This window comes from Nannobrachium achirus (genome assembly GCF_963921795.1).
Source record: "Nannobrachium achirus genome assembly, chromosome: 6".
NCBI lineage: Eukaryota > Metazoa > Chordata > Actinopteri > Myctophiformes > Myctophidae > Nannobrachium > Nannobrachium achirus.
This window is the reverse complement of record NC_137815.1, coordinates 39,896,443-39,923,712: the sequence shown is the minus strand read 5'-3', so window position 1 is coordinate 39,923,712 and position 27,270 is coordinate 39,896,443. Positions and strand designations below refer to the sequence as shown.

The 27,270-nt window shown below is 42.0% G+C and overlaps 1 protein-coding gene across 1 annotated transcript in view; it reads left to right on the top strand.

Annotated features, from left to right (window-relative positions):
- The first annotated feature begins 1,218 nt into the window (after nt 1-1,218).
- The window catches only part of arhgap40 (Rho GTPase activating protein 40), a 45,345-nt gene continuing 19,293 nt past the window's right edge, over nt 1,219-27,270 (top strand). The window contains exons 1-5 of the mRNA XM_080728876.1: nt 1,219-1,345; nt 20,064-20,314; nt 22,733-22,953; nt 25,093-25,162; nt 25,682-25,842. Coding sequence (XP_080585002.1) covers nt 20,083-20,314; nt 22,733-22,953; nt 25,093-25,162; nt 25,682-25,842 — 684 coding nt within the window. The 5' untranslated portion in view covers nt 1,219-1,345; nt 20,064-20,082. The remainder of the gene's footprint in view (nt 1,346-20,063; nt 20,315-22,732; nt 22,954-25,092; nt 25,163-25,681; nt 25,843-27,270) is intronic.

Genomic DNA, 27,270 nt, shown 5'->3' with positions numbered 1-27,270 from the left:
TGCTTGTTTGACACAGTTTATGTGTTTACCAGAAACACATAAATATGACATTCAGTAATTGGGTCTTATGATCAAAATGAGAACATTATAATGGTGTGAAAAATGACAATCTAAATGCATGGACAAGAGTCTTTGGCCACACATTTGTCTGTGTACGGACATATTGATGACCCCTGATTTTCTCCTGCGATAATGCTATATCATCATTACCAGGTGACCACCACCAACTACCACCAATCAAATTCCTTTAATTTGTTGTATGTATTGATTAAGAGTAACACAGGATTTAGAACCAAACATCTTAAAGGAGTAGTTCACCCCCAAAATGACATTTCTTTTTCTTTTTCGATTGATTAGGCTTACTCATTCCATGGAGACTTGAGTTCAATGATGTTTTTTTTGTATTTGTAGCATTCCTAAGACAAAAAGAAAATATTATAGTAAATGTAACCCCGGCCATTAGAGTTCTCAACGGGCCTGAAAATGTAGGCCCGGCCCTAACTGGGCCCTAACTGGGCCGGCCTGAGGCCCTACCCTGTCCGACTAGTTAGCAATTAGCATACATTGCCCATTGATTCCGGATGGAGAGTCTCCAAAAAAGTAATTCCTTTAAAGGAATTTGATTGGTGGTACTTTGGTGGTCACCTGGTCATGATATTTTCACACCATTATAATGTTCTCATTTTCATCAGACCAAATTACTGAATGTCATATTTAGGCCTATGTGTTTCTGGTAGTATTTCACCAAAAGCCAGCATGGCGATGACCCCTGGAGAAAATAAAAAAGTACTCAAATATTTTAAAATATTTGAGTACTTTTTTATACTTGAGTAAAAGCACAAAAGTATTGGCAAAAAAAATAAATCAAAATGTACTTAAAGTACCAAAAGTAAAATATGCTACTCGTTATGCAGACGTTTTCAGATGTATTTTCAAATAGGTTGAAGCAGTTAATACAGGCTGTTTTGTAATAATAATCAATCTACAAAGTAGTATACTAGTAACTAATGTTGGAAATACGGAAGTACAAAAAGTACAAATACCTATTTTTTTTTTTACTCAAGTACAGTACTTAAGTAAATGTACTTAATTACTTTACACACCGGTGACGTAGGCTAGGCAGCAAGGTGACAGCTAGGGTCCAGGGATAACGTGGTTGGCAGCAGCGGCTCTGCAGCCAAGGCAGAGTAAACCATAGACCATCTGTTTGTTCTTTCTTTGTTGTCACTTTGCCTCCTATTTACACCACTCAGCACTCCAGTCTGTTATTGACACAGAATCTACACTCTACACTGCACGGGGAATCGGATCTTCGTGCACCGGGGGTTCGATGCTATTTTTCCAGGTAAGTGACGGCCAGGTTCAGTTAAGCAGATTCCTTTGTTTTCGCCGACCCGACCCGCCCCTCCTGTAGGCAGCCTGCAGCAAGCCTCCCTCCCGTATTTCAAAAGGTTAACTATAGCTTGTGTTTTATAAAGGGATAGTTTGTTGTATAATTTTTTGGAGAGTCGAGTGTGTTGATATTGTGTTTGGTGTGCCATTTGCGCGTAATATTCGTTTCTGGGTTTCTGTCAGAGACGCGTTCCACGTTGCTATGGGTAGACCTGTTGCTACGGACGTTTTCTCTCTCTCTCTCTCTCTCTCTCTCTCTCTCTCTCTCTCTCTCTCTCTCTCGCAATACAACTACAAAACTGTGCACCCTTCTTATGGCATTTATTGCTAAACACAGTCAGAGCGGTAACTCATGCAAAATGTCAGGCAAGCATGTCAGCTTATATTGATTAATAACGCATGCATGCCACAGTAGCTACAATAGGCTACATTCATTTTCATATTCCATTTGCAAATTGCCCAATGCAATGCAATGGCCATTCATCTTTGCTTAATTTAATTGGACCAATTTTAATCATGATGTTCTTGATAGCCCTACCCTATTAATTATTATCAAAAGTCTTCAGCCAGGGGCTTAACTCATTGGCTTCTCAAAACATCATTCTGGGACCAGAAGGCATAGAAGACTAATAATATTTGAACATTGATATTTTCTTGATCTTTTTTTTAATTGAATAGAAAAATATGAAATTCAATATATTTCATTTTGCTGAAGGCACCCCTTGACATAAGCCCACAAATGTCTCGGCTAGTCCATGTGATGAGATTGTAGCTGTGTTTGCTTTAGGGAAATCCTATAGTCCAACAGTGCAAATGTAGCCTACAATAATGGTACAAGGAATCTCTCTTGGACTGTTGCGCTTTGCATTTCTGTTGCAAAACAACAGAAATAGTCTCAATGTTGTTATTGCCAATGGTAAGATTATTTTCTTTATTTTTATTATATCTTTATTTACTCAAGGTAGGTATGCTGAGCATGATCGCTCTTCTTCAGCAACGCCCTGCAGACACACACACGCACGCACGCACGCACACACACACACACACACACATTAAAACCTCTAAACAGCTAGAGGGTAAATCCAGCTGTATTTTCACGATTTATTAAACGTTTTTAAATAGATTCAATTTTTATTCTTTGACATTTTCTAAACGTTTTTAAATAGATTCAATTTTTATTCTTTGACATTTTCAGAAATCCTCCTTTTGTTTTGGATATTTTAGATTTAAAATATATATAGACTATATATATTTCTGATGTATTTTTAATTTTTCTAATAACAATAAAAAAATGTAGGAAAACAGGGAAGAGGGATATTTTACCCATGGACAATAAACATTGATCCGCGACCCCCTCAATGGGTCCCGACCCAGTGTTTGGGAAACCCTGGTGTAATCCACTTGTGCTCCATATGGTGGTGGGTGAGAGTAACATGTTGACACCAGCTATCACTGCTCTAGACTGTGCTCCTCAGGTACACAGCTGTTGTGGCTGAGATTATCTCAGGTCATGACTCATGACTCATGAGGTCTTTGACACAGTCAGTGGTCTGTAGGACTGGGTAGTAGGGCATTCACCAAATATTCGAATATTCAAATGTTCGAATATCAAAGTCACTATTCGACGTTGGCCACCGAAGTCGAATATTCGCATAGTTTTATTTTTTTATTGTTTTGTCTTTAAAAAATATATATATTTCTTCATGGTTTATAAAGCTTGGCTAGATAGGAAGGCATAAGAACCCAGACAAGCACTTGGAATTGTAGGTATTACATTTAATGTGACTCGGTTCCGCAGATAAATATTGTGAATATAGCAGATCTACATACTCACAACGCCTCACAACGCGAGGCGTTGTGAGCATGTAGATCGGCTATTTTCACAATGTTCGCCTCTTGCTTACTTAATATTTGACAGTTTGGCCAGTCCTGTCTAATATTCGACTATTCGAATAATTGAGGTCGAATAATTCAAATACTAAAAATCACTATTCGTGAATGCCCTACTGGGTAGTGATAATAATGGTATTGTGACGATAATAATGTAGAGGTGCAAGTGATGTTCTTTTGTTGAATTATGTGTTAAATAGCTCTGATCATAATCGTTGTTATATAGACTGTTTGTTCAGTAACCGCAGGGGTATGTGTCTCCCTGTCTCTCCAGCTCTTCGATGAGACAAAGGAGTGAGTAAAACAAAAATTGGAACTGGAACACTATAACATCGAAGCTGATAAATTGGTACTTTCTCCTGATTTGCTGAAATTGGCAACCTGCCTGAAAATGTACCGTATTTTCCGGACTATAAGGCGCACCGGACTATAAGGCGCACTGTCAATGAATGGTCTATTTTCGAACTGTTTTCATATATAAGGCGCACCGGACTATAAGGCGCACATAATAGACGCTAACGTTGCGTTATGCATCCAACAGATGGAGCTGTGCTAAAGGGAATGTCAATGTCAATGAATGATCCATATATAAGGCGCACTGGACTATAAGGCGCACTGTAGTTTTTTGAGAAAATGAAAGGCTTTTAAGTGCGCCTTATAGTCCGGAAAATACGGTATTTATAACTTAGTTATTAAAAACTCAAACTCTGCCATCAAAATACCCCTTTGTACCCCTTCTCTGCCATGCCCGTAGAACCCGTAAATGTAATAAAAAATAATTAAAAAACATTTTTTTATCGAACCGAACTAAAATAGGCCGGAACTAATGCTCCGTGATCGGTTTCTACACGGACACATTATTGAGCGGACAACTTTAACATTGGAGTCCCTGAACCGGAAGCGGAAGTCCGTCCTCTATTTTGGCCCGTTAACTTTCTGTCTGAACTCCGCGGCTTACAGATGGAGAACTTATTGATCAATTGAAAAAGTTTCAACGGATTTGAGAAGCTGATGGAATATGCGAACACACGATGCATAGCAGTGTCCGATCACGCACGATGGGAACTGGACGAGCGCCCACGTTAACAGGTAGGAGAAGCCGGCAGTGAAAGACATAGAGAAATTAACGGGCTTTACGGCCGTAAACTACGAATGAGTTAAAGAGCCTGAGAGATGTGGAGACCGCTGTTACTGAACAAACAAACACAGCAATGATTACTATCAGAATATTGAAGTTTAACTTTTTAACAAAAAGGTTTTTGTTTAAAAAAATATCCCTTACCTTTAAACAATAACTCTAGAATAGCACATATAACCGCAAGCTAAAAGATGTGTTGTGCTTGTAGATCAGCTATTTTTGAACAAGTTTTTTCAAAGTATAAAATAAGTCTTGGTTGATTAAAACCAAGAAAACACTTGTCATGTGACAATATTATAATATCCCAAATCCCAGACAATAGTATGTAGTAGTCTCATATCACAATATCGTAGGACGTCAAAGCAATAGTCAAAGTAAGCAATATATCATGTCACGTTTATTTGTGCAGCTCTCTAATCACAGTTAACTCTACGTTCTCAAATGGCTTCACACACCCACATTTTCACAAAGAAAACAAACAACACCCTCCGTCCTCGGTCCCTTGTGAATTAGCCCTAAACGTCATGAAACAACCTACTGTATGAGGTTTTGATTACATTAACAGCGGGGTCAGACGTATTGTTTTCCTAACAGAAGCAAATTAGTTCACGGTTTGTGTTACCGCCGAATAATGTGGGCTAGCACACGCAGGTGCCTGTGTTTGTGAATCGGCTCGGAGCAGGAAATAATGGCCCTCGTTAAAGGAAGCTAGTTTTACCTGATCATTTGGGGAGATAGAGTTCTACGCCGGCAGCTAGGGTTTCAATCAGTCGTTTATCACCCTGTTATATTCACCTGTGCACAGGGGCGTCACAAGGGCTAGGAAAGTGGGACCTGTGTTACTAGGGCCCAAGGTGGTGGAGGGGCCTTAATTATTTTATACTTTAGCTATTGAAAAATAGCAGATATACAAGCTCACAGCGCGGCACCGAGCTTGTAGATCTGCTATTTTTGAAAAGTTGTGGAAAATGTGTGCAAATCTTTGAATGTATGTATTTTTTAAGCGAACATTTGTAACTAAAATTTTGCTTCTAGGGGGGTCCCCTGGAACTCAAGATTTTCATGATTTTTCAAAAATAGCAGATCTACAAGCTCGCAGCGCGGCACTCGGTGCTGCGCTGTGAGCTTGTATATCTGCTATTTTTCAATAGTTAAAGCACAGGGGCCCCACAGTGAATCCTTGTACCCAGGGCCCAGAATTTGGTGCGACACCCCTACCTGTGCAGCTGTACGCAGAGAGTTGCTGCGTCATTGCATCATATTTTTGACAGGTGCATTGTACTGGGATTCTGCCAGCTTGTGTGTTACATGCAGTGGTGAACAAAGTATATACTCAAGTAAATACTCACATATTAGAAATGTTCAACATTTTCAAAAATCGTTTTGAGCTTGTCGGGCCCCTATACGCAGCCCTCACCTATACGTTGCTCCGCCGATTCGACCTATATGCCCATATACAGAGATCTCTGTATCTGTCAATCCTTTTCCCTTTTAGGCCCATATATGGAGATCCCTGATGTCATCCTTATATTGCCATGAGCATTGCCATGAGCATTCCGCCTTTTGTCCCCTGATGCCATGATCTGGGGTGCCACACCAAATTCTGGGCCCTGGGTACATGGACTCACTGCGGGTCCCGCATGAATGTTCTTCATAGGGGGAGGGGGTTCAACCCATTTAGACTGGGAACGCATTTTTGCTCTGCGAGCTTGTAGATCTGCAAAATTTTGAATTTTTTTTTTTTTTTTTTTAAACCTGTTTCTATGTCATTGGTGCTCAAACTTTTTCATGTGAAGGACCCCCAAAATGATATGAATTAGGCCATCGAGCCCCCATCTCAAAATATTTAGTTCCAGGGACCCCCCAGAAGCAAAACCTGAGTTACAAATGTTCGCTCAAAAAATACATACATTCAAAGATTTGCACACATTTTCACGACTTTTAAAAAAAATAGCAAAATAGGATTTGAAATAGGGCTTAAGTGGTTCATTCATAATATAACTCAAGTAAAAGTACTTAATTTCGGACCCCCCCGGATCCCCAACACCATCGTACGGCGAGGTACAAATGGGGCTTAAAACGTGTTGACAGCATCAGATAAAAGACTCTCGTTCCTTCTCACCTCCCTCCATTGTAGGTGGGGTGAGTTCTCAGCTTACCCCACCTACACATCATGTTGTAGCCAAACACTGCAGGCTGTCATACATCACTTTGTAATGAAAGCTGATCAGCCACATCAGTGCAGTAAATACACCCACATCTCTGCAGGTGTGAGGCGGGAATCTGAATTTAAGCACATATTCTACAAGAGACTCCTGCCTACGCAGGTGAAGTCCAGTGGGTTTATGCACCAATTGCACATGATTGATTTGGGCCAAATCATATAAATCTATCTACGTTAGAACTATATATATAGTGAACTATATAATGTACTCCCACTGTAGACTTGTGCGTTGAAAAATAATGTAGCTCTTGGCCTGAAAACCTACTTCAGCTGCATCTCATTTGGGAAGTCTTTGAACTGTGTGTTCTCAAATTAACTCCAGAGATTGCAGACTTCCTAAGTACATTGCATTTAGGTTATTGTGTGTGTGTGTGTGTGTGTGTGTGTGTGTGTGTGTGTGTGTGTGTGTGTGTGTGTGTGTGTGTGTGTGTGTGTGTGTGTGTGTGTGTGTGTGTGTGTGTGTGCGCGCGCGTGTGTGTGTGTGCGCGCGTGTGTGTGTGTGCGTGTGTGCGTGCGTGCTTTTGTGTGTGCATGCACATGTGTTTGTGTGCATGCATCTGCCGTGCATGCGTTTGTGTGTGCGTGCGTGTGTGCGTGCGTGTGGAGGGGGCATGCATGCATTTGGCAAGCATATACAGTAACAGTACATAGTTTGTACATTTGGAAATGATTTGTCACAGTAGGTGCTGACATTACACAACCACGTAAGACATATAGAATTGTACCGAATATTACAAAAACTGGATTTACAGGAACACTTAATTACAGATGTTATGCAACAAAGACATAATTATGTCATAATTATGTATACGTAGTCTCTGGCTTGCAGCCATAGTTTTGTTTGCATGTTCTCCTGTTGGCTTGCAGCCATGTTTTAGAGTTGACTGTCATGCTGCAGTTACGTGGCTCTGCAGCATCGGACGTCTGTCACTTCAACTCTGGCTTTGATTCTTTTGGACCTATAGGCTCCATTTCCACTCACTGTTTATTCTATAGAACTCTTCTCTCTCTCTGTCTTTGGTACTTTTACAGCAGTTTAGTTTAAACCCTTCATTCCAAGTAACTTAATTGTCGTACGACGAATAGCAAATGCACCACCTTGTATAGATCACTATTTTCACCTATAATGTCAAGCCCAAAATAGGGAAGCCAGTTTAAAAGTGGTCAACCAATGGTACATAGCTGTCACAGCGATGCAAGGGACAGGAGGAGCTACATCAAAGACCAGAGGAGCCTGATGGGTCAATGTTGACATTAGTGAAACCCTAACCCTAACCCTAACCCTTAAGTTGATGAAGACATCTCTTCATACTGCTCTGAAGTTCAAGTCGGAGCTGAAAATGGACTCTTCTCTTCTCTAACCATAACTTAAGTTCTCTACACCAGTGGTTCCCAGAGTGGGGTCTGGGGATCCCCAGGGCGTCCGTAAAAACAAAATGAGTTCACATTAAAACTTTTAACCACTTTAATCCTATATATACTGTAAATCAGCTATTCGAAAATAGCAGATCTACAAGCTGCTGACAACGCATTGCTTTGCGACATGTTGTCAGCTGGGTCCATGGCACAGCCTCTGGCACTAAATATTTTCAGATGGGGATCCGTAGCCAAATGCATATTAATTTGGGGGTCCTTAACATGAATACATTTGAGAACCACTACTCTACACGTCTCTCCTTCCATTTATGAAGACATTCCCTTCCTCCCTCTCTCTGCATGTTAAGAAGAATAGTTGGGAAGGGTGTGGCAAAGACCCTAAATTTACAGCTGACCAGGATGGATAGATGAGAAGTTTAAAAGATTTGTGTAATTTGTGTGTGTGTGTGTGCGTGCGTGCGTGCGTGCGTGCGTGTGTGTGTGTGTGTGCCAGTATTCGATTCCTTGTAGAAAATCCCCCATGTGCTTTTATTGAACCGGCTGTGTATTGGCGCTGCACTGACTGATTGCCACAAAGGACATTTTCATTGATCAAAGTAGGTTTGTTAAAATAAAGGCCTAGGACATGTTGGTTAATGGCTATCCCCTTTCTTTGCACATGCTTTGTATGATGTGGTGATGCGCCATAATGTAGCCTACCTGCATGGGGTATATTGCGCCCACTGCAGCTGTTGAATCAACTTGGTTACCCGAAGAGTGGGCACCAAGGACGAGTGAGTCACCTCGATGTGAAATTGGCTATATTTTCCAAAATGTAATATAAAGAATACATGATTAGAACTTGTTCGAACATTAGACAATTAAAGCCTAATATCTTTACAATTGCTACAAATTTGGGGCATAAACAAGAAGTTGAAGGGTAAATTGAATACTGATTATGGTGTACTGTGCATGTTAAAATCATGTATACTTTATATTATTAAAACATATATGTATGTATGTATATACCAGTACATATGAGAGCAGTGATGGCTGAGTGGTTAGTGTCCATACCTAGGACTCCGGAGACCCCAGAGGTCGCAGGTACGATTCCCCGCTCCAGCCACCACTGCTCCCCCCCTCGCGCTCCTTGTGGGCTGCACTGGGATCAGCTGGGTTAAGCTGAAAAGAAGCAGCTGGGTTGGGCTGCGACACCCGAATTTCCCTCGTGGGAGGAGTAGGTAACTATCATTATCATATAGTATATATTTTTTCTTTTTACATTTTGGAAAAAATGTCATTTAACATAGAGGTTCCCACTCTTCCTGATTCCATCAACTTGGGTCAGTGGAGGCCAGTCTGACATGATGATGCACTCTGCTCCTCACAGTGGAGCTCACACTCACTAGAGTGAATTCCCTTTCTGTTGACGTGCACTGAATCAACACATGAAACCTAGCATGCCTATTCTGGGGGCAAACATTAAGCGGAAATAACAGATGTATCATATTGTTACTAATTTAAGAGCAGCATTGACAAAATGCCTTAAGAGCAGCAATTTAACATTGGTCTATGCATATCATTCATGCTGCTCTGAGAGCAGCATTGACAAAATCCCCTCAGAGCAGCAATCTAACATTATATGCATAACATTCATGCTGCTCTGAGAGCAGCATTGACAAAGCGCCCCCAGAACAGAAATTTTACATTGCTCTATGCATTGTGAGGTTGTAGATTGACTGTTTGCAGCAACGAGATTTGGTGTAGAAGGAAAAAAGGATTGGGCCTGGCTAATATAGGCCCATAGGGGACTGATTGCTTGCTTGCTTGCTTGCTTGCTTGATTGATTGACTGATTGATTGATTGACTGACTGACTGACTGACTGACTGACTGACTGACTGACTGACTGACTGACTGACTGACTGATTGATTGATTGATTGATTGATTGAATTATTTATTAGACAGAAATATAAACAGCACAAGGTACAGTCAGAAATTGGGCTAAAAGGATAACAAACAAAGTTCTGGGGACTTGTTTCCATTGTGGTCCTATGTATTCAATTCAGCAACAGAGCATAGAAATAAAATACATGTCATCAACAAATATAAAGCATTAAATGCGCAAAGCAGAAAAAGGGAAAAAATGTTGTGTGAATGCCATCTCCTTTCTATGGGGAAAAGTGAGTTTACCTCCCCTTGTGGTCTCCTGAATGGTTTATTTTCAGGCCTGTTTTGAAGGAAGCCGGAGAACATTTTTTAAGGGATGGTGTCAGGGCATTCCACATTTTGGTGGAATGCCAACAACGTATAGTATGTGGTTAAGCGGTTAAAAACAGCAGATTTACTCGACTAAACTGACAATACACGTGTCACTCGTGTGGAATTCCCGCTTCGGGAAAAAGAGCCATTTGGCCATGGACGTTAACTTTTAGTTTAGCCATAAGAACACTGTATGTTCTCAGAATTCAAATCCTTAAGAATGCACCACTGTTGCGTTAGACGATTCAGTCCTAAGCAGTCAGGTCCTATACTGTATGTTAGTGACGTGGAGTCCTGTATACGGTATGTAGTAGTGAGCAAATCTTAGTCTTGTAATCTCCCATACTGTATAGGCCACGTCACTGGTAGCAAGCAAACATAATATATATTGCTGAAATGTCCAAATCTTACACTGACTGAACTGAAGTACTTCCACTGAAGTCATCCAATGAGTGGTATATTTAGTTACACTATTATTTCTCAGCTCTAGTCGGTAAATCTTTTGGGCATGCCATACAACTACTGTATGGTTCAGGGTCCTCAGCATACCCACAAACAGATAGATTTGAGAGAATCTCACTTTTGAGCAATACTTTGTGGTGTGCACATCTTGTTGTTAAGTATTGTTTTATGACGTATTTATTGAGTAAGCATGTGGCGTCTGAGTAATCATACATACTGTCCATTTCCCTTAGCTTGGTTTCCAGTACAAGAGATGAAATAAATGCCATATTTTTGGTCCAAGGACGTATTTTTTGTCCCAGGACAAAAAATACCTAAAAAACCTTGGTCTAATGGGAAGGCCTTTTGACACGGTAATAACAATGAGCCAGTGGTTGATTGAAGTGAGACCTGCAGTTTAGTGGAAGAGGTGAGGTTAGATGGACGTGGTCAGTCAGTCAGTCAGTCAGTAACAGGACCTGACAGATTGCTCTCTCTGGGTCAACCACAACAATGCTTTCATTGTTGACAGCAGAGGTGGAAAAAGTACACACATTTTGTACTTAAGTAAAAGTATCAATACGGCAATGTAGAAATACTCTGATACAACAAACATTCCGGAATTCAAAATGTACTTGTATAAAAGTACAAAGGTATTGCTATCAAATGTACTTAAAGTACCAAAAGTACCAAAAGTATAAATTACTCATTATGCATTATTTCAAATCTTTTGAATCTGCAAGCTCACAGTGCGTCTTATTTTCAAATGGCCGAAATTTATGTGATAAATAATTGTAGTGGAGTAAAAGTATAATATTTGCTTCTGAGATGTGGAGTAGAAGTACAAAATAATATTGATGGTAATTGGAAATACTCCAGCAAAGTACTTGTACCTCAAAATTGTACTTAAGTACAGTACTTGAGTATGTACTTAGTTACTTTACACCGCTGGTTGACAGTCTTGACCTACTCAGTTTGTTTTGGCAAAATGTAAATAAAACAGTAGTGTAGGATGAGGCTTTAGATCAGACCTGGGCATTGTACGGCCCGGTTCACTCTGACTGGCCCGTGCAGGGTTAATGGCAAATGACAAAATAAACACATTCTAATTTTACCTCATGCATGGAGCACATCTTGCGGGGAGCACTGCCTTTTGGCCCGGCCCTCCACAATATTTTCTGTTGTTCATGTGGCCCCATGAAAAAAATAATTGCCCACCCCTGCTTTAGATTCATGATAGAAAACATGGTTTGAATATCCATTGTCCGTCAGTAAGTCATGGTTCAACACATTTAAACAAAGCAGTAATAGTAGGAGAACATGTAGTTAGTATAAACAAAGCTAGCAGTAGACACTAGGACTATGGACTCATGACAGAAGTCATCTGTTTTGCATTTTGTGAGCATAGCAGTTAATGTTTAAAGGCATTCTGAATTCTAAAGGAAGGTTTGGAGTGTTGTTACAAGATCACTAGTTAAAACTGGCAGCTAAGGCCCTGTTTGCAAAATAATTCAAATACACATTGTCTGCAGTATTCTGAAAGTGCTTGTGACTTGACATGATGAATTGCAAGCCATGCCCCCAGCTGCCTTCCTATGACCTGAGACAGGGTAAATTACACTGCTGCACCTTTTCTCTGAAATGCTCTCGGTCATTAGAACTAAAACTACAACTGAAAGTGAATTAACTGAAACTAAAATAAAAAAACAGAGTTAAAACATTTAATGAAAACAAAATAAGAACTAAAATGCCAAACTAAAACGAAATAGAATTACACTAAATGATCTTTGTTTAGTTTTCCCACCATGATATTTGATCTTTCATCCTACCCTTTTCGGTTTCTACATATCAAGGCATTCCTCAAAATACCTGAAAATAGAGAAACCTTTTTTTAACACGGAGGGTTCCCAGTTCGATCCCGGGTCCCCCTGAGTTAATGTTGAAGAGTCCTTGAGCAAGACTCTGAACCTCTAGTTTCTCCCGGTGAGCAGGTTGGTGCCTTGCATGGTTTCCTCCGCCATCGGTGTATGAATGTGTGTGTGTGAATGGGTGAATGTAATGCACAATCTCAGTAAAGCGCCTTGGATAAAGGCCCTATATAAATGCACCATTTACCAATTACCAATTTAGATAGATGTCTCACTCAGCCATACGAGCCACCTTCAACATATCAATTTCAGCAGAGAGTTAAGGATGCAGGGTTGCCTGTAGTGAGTGACACACCCTTTCAGCTATTTGGGGATCGGTGGCTTTGTGGCCTTGATAGGCATCATATCTGCAATACCAGCCACCCGCTGTTGGGAGCTCCCGGCTGTCGAAGGAAGCCACCTGTTGGTGTCAGGGGTTGAACTAACAACCTTTCATATATATTAGTCACTTTAACCCTGGCTTCTCTATTTTAGGCATGTCATTTTTCTAAAATAGTACAAATAGCAGATCTTCAAGCTCACAATGTGTTGTTTTGCGATAAAATGTGAGGTTGTAGATCTGTTATTGCTGTGTGACACCATCGTACAACAAAGTACAAAATTGGGCTTAAGTGGTTAGTGAGCCTATGCTAACCTGAGAGGAACAAAGCTTCGAGGGGTTAAATGCACGGTCGTATCCTTGTATAGATGTGTGGACTGTGGAGGTAAAGTATATAGAAGTCTATTTGAATCTTATGATTTGAATAAGTAAGCAAGGGCGTGAGTCAACTCTTCCAGTTAAATAAATGATCATCTTAGTTTCAATGTAAGCCATTAAAACAAAGAACCACAGTGATGCAATGCTTTGGGGAGGTCTGTCCAAGTTTGGGTTTATTTTGGTGAGCATGTGAATTGTGAAATATATATATATATTTTTTGTCAAAGCTCAAAAGTGTTTTTGAGAGCTAAGATCTAGCAGTCAGAGATAAGCGCTAAAAGTTCACATAGAAGTATATGGACTATCCTTTCCTTTTGTTAATGAGTGACAGTGAGGTGGATCATTACGTCCATTTACTAATTAAATCCATAAAGACATAGTACCATGGCAGTAAAGAAAAGAGAAAATACATGAATATAATGTTTGTATAAACGAATACAGCCCCAGTCCATCTTTAGCGCACCAACCAACCAACCAACAAACCACCCATCAGCTGTCATGTCGCCCACTCACTGCACCCTCCAGTCATGCAAGCAGCTGTCCAGCCCCATCCAGCCACTCAGACATTCTCCTATACCTCAGTCTTGTGTCCCAGCCCCTGGCAGATATTTAGCCACTCAGACACTGTCCCTCTGCCCCCCCCACCACAACCCCCTCCAGACCCTCGGACTCTCTTCCTGCCCCAGGATGCGACGTAGTGACGTGCATGCCCGTGCAGGGAGAGGGGAGACTGTCCTTGTTCTAATATGTTTATGCACTGAGACCACATTACAAGGAAACAGCTTGCCAGGGGGGGGGCAGGCAGCTGCTGTTTCCTAGCCGCTCACAAAAGTTTTGGGGTACAACCGCAGGATGCCGTGGGGGAGAAGTGGCTCGGCTGCCCGAGCTCTGCTCCTTGCGGGCAGGATCAATGGACGGCCCAAAGCCAGGTAGGATTAGGTCTCTCTCTGCTGCTGCTGCCGGAGGTAAAGATCTAGGGGCTGCTGGGCTTGGAGGCTCAGCTCTGGATTAAGCTACTCTGCTAGCACCATTAGGCTTTGTGTTAGAGTTGAATCCACAAGTAGGCTGGTTATTAAGAATGCCACTCTGTCAGCCCACGATGTGGAGATTGGACTCTGGCATCCTGGTGGTCCATGTTGCTTGCTTCCTCAATTTTATGATCGCGTTGATTTTATAGGGCGGCTGTGATTCAAAAGTGTGGCTCTATTGTTATTATTTGTAAAACTATCCTAATTCTTTTGTTATGGATCAGGTCCTGTATGCTGTGGCAGGCTTGCCTTGTAGTATAGCTTTTCTCAAGGCTGCCAACTGAGCCAACTGTTGAATTCTCTGGAAACTAAGAGGCTTGCAGTGGAATTCGGCCATGAGGATTAAAGGCTGGCGTATCAGCCGCTTTCTCTGTGGCTGCTCAAGTGGATTACTGTGTTTCACCACTGGAGAACTTGGCGGTTAAGGTTACTTTGTGTTATTTCCCACAGAGGTGTGTATAAACTTAGACAACGGCCTGGCATTCTACTCTATTCTTCTCTGGGAGTGCTTAGTTTCCTGTTGATATTTCATGTTGTGTGCAGGCCCCCATGCAATGAGACACGACCCAACACGCTTGTTTTTCAGAATAGTATTCTTTTCCAGTTGATTCTTGAGCACAGTAGTAGTACCACCTACTAGCATGCTTTCTTTTGTTGTGGAGCCTTTGATAACGCTAGCAAGGTAGAGGGGACTTTTCAATGGGTTTAAAAATAAACACAAGGCTGCTTTGCCTCTTGAGATTCCCAAGGCAAAACAAGGAAACCCGCCAAGTCTGATCTGAGCCTTCTTCATCGCTCTGTCAGTTCTGTCTTCGGGGGTTTTCTGCAGTGAGAGTGTACAATAGGCATATCGTTTTTCTGTGGAAAGTTGTGGAAAGAATTTAAATGTGACTCCCCACCCCACACGTGTTTTTGTACTTCCTTGAGCCACATTTCTTTCACAGACGTGATTTTTGTCACATTCTCATCTCTGCTCCTTGTTCATGTTGTGGAAGGTGAAATCTAGCAAAGTGTTGCCTTCTCTTGGAGGCTCCAAGGTAAATTCTTTCATTATCACTGCATCACATAGGCTACTTTATGAGTCCACATTTGAACTGCATATAGACCTGCCTGCGTGCAAGCCCATATGAAAAGTGTACCGTTTGCTTGCCAAATACCCGCAGGTAAAATCCAACAGGGTTGTTTGTCTCATCACCTTAGCGGATGCTGCTAACCTGTCTGTTTTCATGCTTCCATGTGCATGACAGGAGAGAGTGAAAGGGTGATGATGAGTGTAAATGAATGGAGAAGACAGTCACATGGTAATGTTGACAGTCCAGTTTCACTTGAAGCACTAACTATCCGCCCCTTCCCCACTGCCATGTTCTACTACGTGTTCCACGTTTTGCTCGCCCTCCCTCTCACTTTCTCTGTCTGTCACGCTCCAAAACAGCCACCTGCCTTCCAGTTGTTGTTAACCATTTTCTCTTATGTATGAGGAGGACGAACTAGGATGTTGTCTTAGTGAAGGATGTAAAACTTGACTATAGTGTGGTTTCATCTAGTCACCAGACTGTCATAACAGAAGTATGTGCAATTGTTTTGTTAAGCTCAACCACCAAAGTTATGTTTGCTGTACACATATCGTATTAACAAAGGAGCATTGATCCTTATTTGACTGGTTTGGAGTTAGATAATGTTACGCCACTCACACGCCCAAGAATTATAGAAACTGAAATGTAATTGTATTGACTAAAAATGTTTGGGCTAGTCAGTGTTCATTCACAAGGTCTTGATCCTTGTTAATATTTGTATTTCAAGGTACTTCTTTGATCTCATTTACAGTACACTTTATAGGGACTTGCCACATAAACTGGAAATCCTATCCCATATCAATGTTTCACTTAAACATGACATTACAAATGTCTTATGTTCATCATAGTGGAGAGAGGTTGGCACATTTATCTCATGTTATATTTAAGTCACTAGTTAGTTACTCCTGTTACTCCTAGAAGCTTAGAAGCTTCACTGTTGGAAGCTGGTGGCCGTCACACAGGCGAGCAGGGTGTGTCAGTTCTGAGGGAGGGGACAGGTGTGAATGAGGTGATGATGTATCGTCACTCCTTCCCTGCATTCCTCTTCCACCACAGCACCTATAGCTTACACACAGGAAGGCGTAGGCCACCCTAATACCTCACTACAGTACCACTCTGTGACACCAGACCTTGGCTACTATACACTACAGTACAGGAGAAACTGGAGCATTTGACGGATTTAAACACAAAGCTTAGTATTTGTGTTGGACTATAGCTTCTGGATTGCTCTAGCACTGTGGCTATGGGAGGCAGAGAAGAGGTGGCTGTGGTCAGGCTCGCTCCCAGCATGCCGTTCCCCCGCGCCAGGGTCAACCGATTCAGGCTGCGTCCGGCGCGAAGCCCTCTCGGCAGCAGGCGTGTAAAGCCATCCCTCCATAGCAAAAAGAAAAGGTACGTCCACCGAGCTGAACTGGGCTTGAGGCTGCATGGGTCGGCAAGGTTTGCTGCTACACTCTATGCAAATATTTTGGTGAAGCACGTTGGCAATCTGGTAATGAATTACTTTTGTACTGAGGATAGTGAAGCGATAGTGACAGTGTTGAGTTTGAGCATAGGGAGAGAACTGCCAAGTAAAGTGGAACATCAGCATGTAAAGATATTCAAACCAAATGCTGTGGCATAGTTTATCCTGTGGGTTTGTTAGAACAAACAATATAGTGGTGCTATGAATGGCTTTCAATTACTCTAGAGCAGGGTTTTTTAGATTGACTAAATCTATGCCCCTTTTTGCTTTTTGGGGGGATGCTTTAGTGGATAGATATGGATTTTGTTTCTTGTTTCAAAATAGCACTCGCATATTTGTACACTTTTGATTAGGAATCAAGTTATCTTAAATGAGTCCAATCGGAAAAGACGTGCACAGGCAAGACTACAGGTTAATATGCAGTCATTCAACAGTTGTTGCCTTATGTCAGACTGAAGAGGTACCCTACCTCACATCTCTGACCTCTCATGCATGATGTGTTTGATGCATAAGTAAAACAGTGTCATGTGGTGGGAAACGGTCCGGGCTTTACACAGCTGTGTTTGAGGCTGGGCTGTCAGTGAGACAGATGTTGCATGAGGAGAAGAGAACTCATTATGTCCATATAGTTATATGTATATGGAGTTATTGGTGTGTTAATAGTAGGTCTGGTAAGGAGAGAAACATAGATATTTTGGTTTTGTTTTCACCCGTTTATTTGGATATACATTCTATCCATTGATAGACCACCACAGCTGAAATGTGGGTGATTTTTGATATGAGATTGACTTAGTTGGGGTGTTCACCTGTTTGCCATGCACCCTACTACTGTATGTAAACATGCTGCTTTACAATAGTATATTATGGTTTGTATATGGTGTACATTAACCGTCATTCATGCCAATCAAGTAGTTGCTGTTGTTTCTCTTTAGTACTGTATGTTAACAATGTTACCATTGTTATAGCAAATATATTGCAAGTCCATAATGTGGCCACTTTTCTTTGAATTAGCTTTAACCAAATAGCATCCCTATCATGGGCATGTCATAACACTTGGCAAAAATAGCAGATCTGCAAGCTTGTTGATCCACTGCATTTAGGCAAAGATTGATGTAGTAGGGGGGGACCAAGTATAGACCCCTGGAGGACCCCAGACATGTAATGTATATTGGGGTGTATGTACCGTATAAAAGTGGTAAAGGTTTCAAAAATGTATTTCCCTAAGCCCCTATGATTCTATATTGCAGAACAACAACATAATGTAGTCAGAGAGAGAGAACCAGGTGCTCATCGGAGAATAAGAATAGTAAAACTAAAAACAAGCCTAAAGGTGCTCTTGGATCGACAGGATCAAGTCATCAAAAAGAAGAAAGTGATCCAGGCACTCAAAAGTTTAAAAAGGGAGGAACAAGACTTTATTTCATTAGTCTAACAAGCCGACATGTTTCGACCAGAAACTGGTCATCATCGGGGCATGTACTGAACATAATGTAGACCAGGGCTACTCAACTTAAGATGGCTCAGGGGCCACTCAGCAAAATACAAAAAGTCAGAGGGCCACAAGATAAAAATGACGGTCATATTTCGGACATTTAGTCTAGACAATGATTTTGTAACACACACACTGCATGAGTAGTCTAAAAAATAAGGAAATGCACTAGAAAACAGACACATTTCCATCTGTAAGGACAAACCTCAAAGAACAAAAAGAAGAAATGATTAATGATGAAGTATGAAGAAGCAAAAAAGTCTAAAAGTCTAAAACAAGACAAAAATTGTTTCTTCGTGGTTTTGGAGAGTAACTGAAAAATTATCCGAAATTATTTGTCCACACTAAAAGTAGACAAAATAATGTTTTATTGGTATGACCATGGCTGGCCACATATACATGCTGCTGGGGCCGCATGCGGCCCACGGGCCACAGGTTGACTAGCGCTGATGTAGACCTTGTGTTTGACCCTTGCTCTCTCACATTGGCATTGCTATTGATTGAGCAAGTAATCTAAGAAGCTTGTAATGTAAGTAGCTTCATCACTAGCAAGTCCTGACCTGAAGGAACAGCTGAGGACCCGCTCTGAACTCACAATGAAGCCTGTTTATCATTCTGATAATTTACGATCTAAGACAGATTGCTCTTCCTACGAAGCTTCCAATGAATTTGAAACAGATTAAAAAGGAACATTTCCTCATAGGAGATGGGGTTTTCATGAGGAACTGGTTGATAGGATCACCATGAAAATAAACAAGAGGTTGTCACACTTGTGGTTATTAGAATTATAGGGGTTTCCATTTAAAAGGTCTCATGTTGGCATGGCAAGCCATCAAACCTGCTTTGAGTATCTTTCACAAGGAATGCAAAAGAGAGAGGATGGAATCTCTCCCAAGAATCACTGAATGTGACCTTGCTGAACATCAATGGAGTGAGTCAGTCCAATTCCTGTCTGCGAAGTCACTGGGTCACATTTTTAGGACACCAGGGGACTGTGACTCCTCAGCCATACATGTGCTACATGCCTGCCAGCTCTCGGCGTGTGCACTATTGTTTTGTGAGAACAATACTCACCCTTGTTTATGTTGCAAGCAGGCAGACAATAAGGTTCTATCTGTCTGACTGTTCAGGTCAAGAAGAATGAGAGTTAATTCATACTTTTTGTAGTTTTCTGCGTTTTTGTCAGTGTACAGACGTATGTCATTGTCTCTGACAATTCCCCTCCTGCAGACCATGGATGTTTCAATAGATTAGGAGCCTAGGAGGCGTTTCCCAAGGAAATTTGTGGTGCACACAGCATCACAATGACATCTAGTGGCGAGACATGGTAACATGCCTCCAGGCCACATTTTTGCAAGAACAATAGAGACCCCCCTTTGTGTCCACGCTCGCCATCCCTCCCGCTCCCTCCTTTTCTCCGGCCCACTCTTCATCCCGCTCCTTTTGTCTCTCCATCCCACCGGGCTCTCCTGGCTGGTCTGCTCCTCTCTGCATCGCTACATTCTCCCATTTCCATCTGGTTTGCGTGCGTTTTTGTGTTTGTGTGTCTGGGGCTGACTGGGCAGGAGTGGCTGGCTGTTGCTTTTCATCGCTCGTTGTGTTTACTTATGCGCGCGTGCATGCATTTGTTTGCGTGTACTTCGGCGTGTCATTTAGTGCGGTGTGTGCATGTCTGTGGCAGAGCCCCCAGCCCCTCCGAGATGAACGTGGAGCCCTGGGCCAGCCCGCAGGACCAGGCCGCCGCTGAGCAACAACAGCAACAACACGCCCACGGAGACGCCCCGGACGCGCCGCTGTCCCTCCAGGAGCAGCAGGACCAGCACCCCGACAAGCTGTGTCTGGACTCCTTCTGGAGTGAGGTGGAGACCATCCGACAGGGGAGTGGCTACGCAGACCTCCACAGCGCCAGGAGAGACTCCAAACAGTCAGAAGGTAAAAATAAAATAAGAAAATACCGCTTAATGTTACATGTGTTTTCGGATAATGTCTGACATTTTGTGCAATATACATTCTGTGCGTTAGGTTAACATGAATTGTGATTTGTGACTGTGGGTTGACATTGTGTGTGTGTGGGGGTGTGGGTGTGTGTGTGTGTGTGTGTGTGTGTGGGGGGGGGGGTGCAGTGTATGAGACAGAGTTTGAAGATCCAGTGCAGCTTACTACCAGTCTAATGATGCATTTGTCATGGAAACAGATCAGTTTCATCTCTATGGCAACAGTATCAACTTTCCACAGACACCATCCTCCGTCCTGCTCATGCTGCTCATGAATATTGCCTTGAATGGGGAATGTGCTCTTATGATTAGATTATACCCATTACTATCCAGTAATCCTATGTGTGTGTGCGACTGCTTGCATGTGTGTGTGTGTGTGTGTGTATGTGTGTGTGCGTGCGTGCGTGCGTGTGTGTGTGTGTGCGTGTGTGCATGCGCGTGTGTGCATGCGTGCGCGTGCATTTGCATTGTGCACGCATGCACACATGGACACATGATGTCTTTTGGCTTGTGTGTATTACATTGTGTGTTCTCACTCATTTGCATCTCATGCCTGTTACAAGGACAATGAGCTGTGCATAATTCACCATGCGTGCCATGCGTTTGTCGCTACTCTCATCACATACACAACAAGAGCATAGCATTTCAGCCAGGGACTTGCTGGCTGGGATTTCTTGACAGTGTGGGGAGGGAGGGAGGGGAGGGGAGGGACTGGAGTTGGCTAAGAGCATGGCAGGTGCTGCTGGCGAGCCTCGCCCCGTGTTGGTACGCAGCCTTTCTGTGCGCTAGACTCGCTAGTATCAGCTCAAGCTGTTTTCTGATGTGTGCTCTGGTTCCTGTGCATCCAGATAGACAGGGATGTCTTCTCAGCTGTGGATTCTACCAAGGGATTCTCAACCTTTTTCATTTCAAGGACCTCCAGTTTGATATGCATCAGGGCACAGAGGCCCCTTTGATACAATGCTTATCTCTGGGCCAGTCTGGGGTCCCCATACTCCCCAATATATACTGTTTATTTAACCACTTAAAACCTATACTCCAGGGGTCTTCAACGTTTTCAGGCCAAGGACCCCTTAGTTGAGAGAGAGATGAAGCGGGACCCCCACAACCTTATAGATTCCATATAGTTTCATTGTTTGACAGCACAATCATCAGTGTATTTTGGATTTGTGTCAATTTGTGTTTTCAGATATTTAACCACTTGAACCGTCAATACTTAATAAAATAGCCGATCTACAAGCGAGCTTGTAGATCTGCTATTTTTGGCTAAAGTTCTCAGAATATGGACGCTAGGGTTCAAGTGGTTAATATAAAAAAGGAGAAAAAAGGTTTCTATCACTCAAAGAGTTGGAAGACCCACTGTATTAACTCTGAGGACCCCCTGTTGAAGACCTCTGCTATACTCAGTTGACTGGAGTCCCCCAGGGCTCTACTAGGCCCCCTCCTGTTTTCGCTCTACACTACACAAGCTAGATCAGCTATTTTTGCCATTTGTTCTCCCCAGAATCGGTTCCCTAGTGTTAGAGAACTCTAAAAGTGAAACAATTAGAGAATGTATAAGAATTGTTATTTTGATCAATGTTTTGCCTATTATCTCTCCTATGGTACCAACATCAATACAGCATGGAATTGTGGACAAAATCTTATCCAACTACATCAAAGTTTTATTGATAGGCAAAATCTCATCAAATGGTGGTCTGTGGCTCAAACTCTGAATAATGGACCTTGATATGAAAAAGGTTGATTGGTCAGCTGTTGCCACATCAGCCCCGAATGGCACTGATTCTCGTGGTCCAGTTAGCACTTTAAGCACTTGAACCCTACATCGGCTATTTGAAAATAACATTTCTCCAAATCTTGTATGGGGGATTCCTGCCAAAATATGTAAAAATTGTGGGGGCGCCCGCTGGCCTACTGGTCCAGGCGCATACCACTAGGCATTGACTCATAGGCATGGATGCCTGGCGGCGGTGCCTTTGCCGCGTGTCACTCCCTCCCCTTCTCTCCCCCCATTTCCTGTCGGTCTACTGTTCTATCAATAAAGGCATAAAAGCCCAAAAAACAAATCTAAAAAAAAAAAATGGAACTAGCTGATTTACAAGCACAACGACCCGTTGTGAACTAGTCGATCGTCTATTTCCGATATATATGGATTTTTTTCATTTTGTTTCAAAATAGAAACGATTATGAGGATTATGTTATATTATGTAATAATTGGGACAAGCCTATCATCCAGCCTGACGTGTGTGTGTGTGTGTGTGTGTGTGTGTGTGTGTGTGTGTGCGTGTGTGTGTGTGTGTGTGTGTGTGTGTGTGTGTGTGTGTGTGTGTGTGTGTGTGTGTGTGTGTTCTCCCAGAGGGGGAACAGGAGGAGCAGTGGCTGGCTGACGCAGGTCTGTCCACCCTGATCAGCGAAGACAGCGAGGACGCAGACAATGCCGTGCTGCTGTCCACTCTAACCCGGACGCAGGCAGAGGCCGTGCAGCGCAGGGTGGACTCCTACACACTGTCCCTGCGCAAGAGGAACAAGCCTCCCCCGCGAGACGTCAGAGAAATCTTCAACTCCCCCATCGCTCAGGTAAAGCAAATCAGTGCTTCTCAACCTGAGGGTCGGGACCCTCAGGGGGGGTCCCCAAATTATGTTTGGGGGTCCCCAGATGATTAACTTAATGTGCAACATTGTTTTCCTGACTCAACAGTAAACAAACCAACATAAAGTTTAAGTGTATAGAGTGTTTATGCACATTTCTAAAGTGACAATTAAATACCTGTGAAATGACAAATTAAACATTGGTCAAATTGACAAATATTAGAGGCTGAAATTGTGAAAATAGGAATATTTTCACTATAGAATAGAACCATGTTATGCAAATTTTAATGCCTCAACTCTTAGTGCTTGTCAGGGTGGGGGGGGGGGGGGGGGGGTTCCCCGTTCAAATATGATTATTTTGGGGGTCGCGGCCTGAAAAGGTTGAGAACCACTGATGTAAATCATTACAATTGTGGGATTCCTTTATTACACTGGTTCCAAAACACTGGGTGTTTGTTTCCTATATTTTGTTTTTAATTGTTATTATTTCAAAAGATTTTCAAAATAAATATTCCCAAAAAAGCAAAAACTTTCAACTATTCTATGATTTTTTTGGAGTAATTTCATGAATAAATAAAATAGAAATTGAATAAATTCCATAAATGAGTTTGAAGTAATGAAAATCGCCGATCTACAAGCTTACAACATTATGAGCTTGTAGATCTGCTATTTTACTCAAATTTCTCTTTTGGGTCACGAAAAGGCAAAAGAAGTTTGGGAACCACTGCAATATTATGTAAATCTTTTGACACTGAAGTAACAACCCTGGAAAGACCTTGGTTTGATATTGGTCTGCGATCCTGGACATGGCCATGCTTTAGTGTGAGGGGAGGGGGGCATCTTTGGTCATGATCAGAGGTGCACTAGTATTGCTTAAACAGCACTTAAAGGAGTAGTTCACCCCAAAATGGCTTTTTCCCCCCTATTGATTACTCATGCCATGGAGACTTGAGTTCAATATTTTTTGTTTTTGGCCCCATCCTGGGGGTACATTTACTATAATCACATTTTTGTCTTAGAAATTCGACAAATAAAAAAAATATATATATTATTGAACTCAAGTCTCCTTGGCAAGAGTAATCAATAGAAAAAAAAGTAATTTTGGAGGTTAGGGTTACTTTAATTATATGAAGATTTTCCTATATCTTCGTATATTATTGGTGCTCACTAATGCTCATTATAATGTGCTGTTTCTACTGGAATCCAAGCTAATAGAAACTGCAGGCTTTCTATTCCTGGAAGGTTAGCAAGCTATAATTAAAGCCATTTTTCTTGCGAAAGATTTTTTTTAACATCATGATAAAAAATGTCATCATGAGCATTAGTAAGTGTTTTGCGTCAATACTTTGATGGCCCACTTGGTGCACCGGTTGGCCCCGGCCCACGCATTGAGGACCGCCGTGCCAGGGCTCACAGCGATCAAACCCCCAGTGTCCCCTCTGCGTTCTGCTGTCATGTTCCACGCAGAATGGGAGACCCATGGGAATGAAATGAATTCACATGCAAAGGCCACAGTTTTGTGGTGCCTGCCTGAGCCGTCCAGAGAGAGGAATACAAACACTGTTTGTCAGATCGCTATCTGTCCTTCAACAATGGAAAACGCTTTTGTATTTCCCCCTTCTAAAAGCCATCATATCATAGAGAAACCATACGGTTGTTCCCAGTGGTAGACCAAAGGCAGAACATCTGTTGGGTCTCATTGCTGTTTGTAGATTCAACTGATTCCTGATGTTTCGTATTTGTTGTCGCTCAAGAGTAAAAGTTCTTCCTATTCTGTATGAACTTGAATATCATCGCTGTTGATCAGAAACCTTGTGTCCATATTTCAACGTTTTTATGTTTTTTCATAAATTAATCCTCTACATTGTTGTACAAGAGGGTCTTGCAAAAGTATCCAAAAAATGTATCTATAAAATGTTAAAAGTGAAACTGAGAGTGGTGAAGTGTGTCAGTGGGATTTATAAAGATGTATTAACCAATGAAAAGAGTTTGTGACTTAATAATAACTATATACTGGATCCATTGGACATAGAAGGTTTCTACCTGACAGTGTGTTCTTTCACTCGCAGTGGGTTTCATGTACATGTAGTTAACTGTGATCTTTGCAATCTTTCCTCACTATTCTAGACCCTTCTCCCCCAGTCCCAGGACGGAGCCGAAAACAATATGGAGTCAGTTGCCAAATCGCCGCTATCAGGTAAGACTAGTACAGTATGCCATGTGTAGTCCTGCTGCCTGACAACCGGTTTATCCATCGCATGATGTTTATCTCCAACTCATTCCTGTGTGTTTCATTGCACAGTTAGATTGCTATGAGAGGTATGAGGTTGGTCACATCTCGCATATTTCTAGAGTTGTTTACCATTACCGCCATGCTCTTACTTCATTACTTTTATAAGCCCTCCTAGGGTTTCTTACCTCAGCCACACAACGATATTCTGTCGCCTCTTTCTCGGGAAAGAAGTTGTATAATGTGTGCTGTAAATGAATATCATTCCTGCTGTGCAAATCAATAAATCAAATCATAGTTGAAGTAGTAGCGAAATGGCCTACTTCTGAACAAGTGTCTATAGACTGATTTCTCAGAGCGGCAACCATAACTGCGGTGTCAAGCGGCACCGCTTCATACAAAAAATAAAAAAAAGGTATATTTCACATTCTTAGTGACAGTGCATATTGTCCAGATAATATGTGTGTGTGTGTGTTTCCCACTCAGTCATGACCCCGGAGGGACAGAGAAGGCAGCAGCGGGGTGCTCCTCGAGAGGAGATCCTCATCACTGATGTGGCGTACTGCGAGCAGGCTGTCATCTTCCTCAAACAGGCCAAACTGCCCCAGATCAGCAGCCAACGCAAGAGAGAAGACGGCACCCTACCGGTAACATCCCTTCACTTCTCTGTCGTCTTTGTGTCTCGAGTTCTCTAAAACAGAGGTTTTTTCCTTGCCGTTCAGTGAATTGCTGAAATATTTTTGAAGGGCTGAATAAGATTCCTAAAAGAAAGTGGCATGTTCTCCTGTGATGATGTCATGGGATTGAAGCCCGATTTTATACTTGATTGATTGACTGAATGAATGCTACGTTTGTTAACAGTACAGGTGGAACAGTCAAAGGGCATGCTATTGCTAAAATGATAACACCAAAAGACCCCAGGGTTTGTTTCCATTGTGGTCCATTGCACTCAGCCTTGTTGTATTAGTGATATTTATTCTGTCTCCAACTTCTGTTGCTCAAAAATAGCTGATCTAAGCTCACTGTCTCACGAGTCACGACGGAGTACCGTATAAATTAAGCATTATATTTGTGTCACTCTCCACTCATATTTGATATACTGTACATGTACCGTACAAATGTTTTCGTTGTTGGGCCATGCCAGACGCAAATGTTCATGCGTCAAACATGAATTATAGTTTTTTAAGCTGACCCTAATCATCCGCCCCGCTTGTTAGCCAACAGGGTTTCAAGAAGGAATGAAAGGAATTAGCTCAGCAGCACAATGATCTGTATTATGGTGTGAATACAGAGGTGAACAGATTTGCCTTTTCTATTCCTGGCTAAATAAATTCCTTCGCAGGATTAACCATCTCAAAACACGTGTGGGTGAGACACGTTTGGCTACGTTTCCCCCTTAAAATCGAAGGAAACACATTGATGTAAAGTGATACGCTGCCTGTAAGCATACATTAAATACAAATATATATATTTTTCAAGGCCCTCATTCCCTCCCTCCATGACTTTCTCTTTTTACACACTCTGAGTAGTTCTAAAACCTTTTTTGTATTTGGTCTCCCTGTTCTTCTATGAGACATTTAGATTTAGATCCTGTGTCTAAGTTGGAAACGAGCTCTGATGACACAATCCTGTTTCTGGTTTGACACAAATCCTGACCAGAAGGTCAAATTTCTATTTCTCCCCAGAGCAAGCAGACAGGTTCTACTAGCTCAGTGGTAAACATGTCAGCATTGCACAGAGGACCAGGGTTCAAATCCAGGGTAGAACAGAAACGTTACAGCTTTAACATATATATTGTTGTCGGGCGGAAACCTTGTATGTCCAAAACCGTTCGTTTTATATTTATCATTTTAAAAATGATTAAAACGAGTGAAAACAGCCGATCTACAAGCACACAACGCCTCGCGGTGCGAGGCGTTGTGTGCTTGTAGATCGGCTGTTTTCACGAGTTATGTGGGACGGTATTGTATGATGAGGCAGGGCTTCACTTTATGAACTTACACATTTGAAACATGGAGATACAAGGTTTCTGCCGGACAGTGACGATATGTAAACGTCTCTCCCTTCTTCTGACA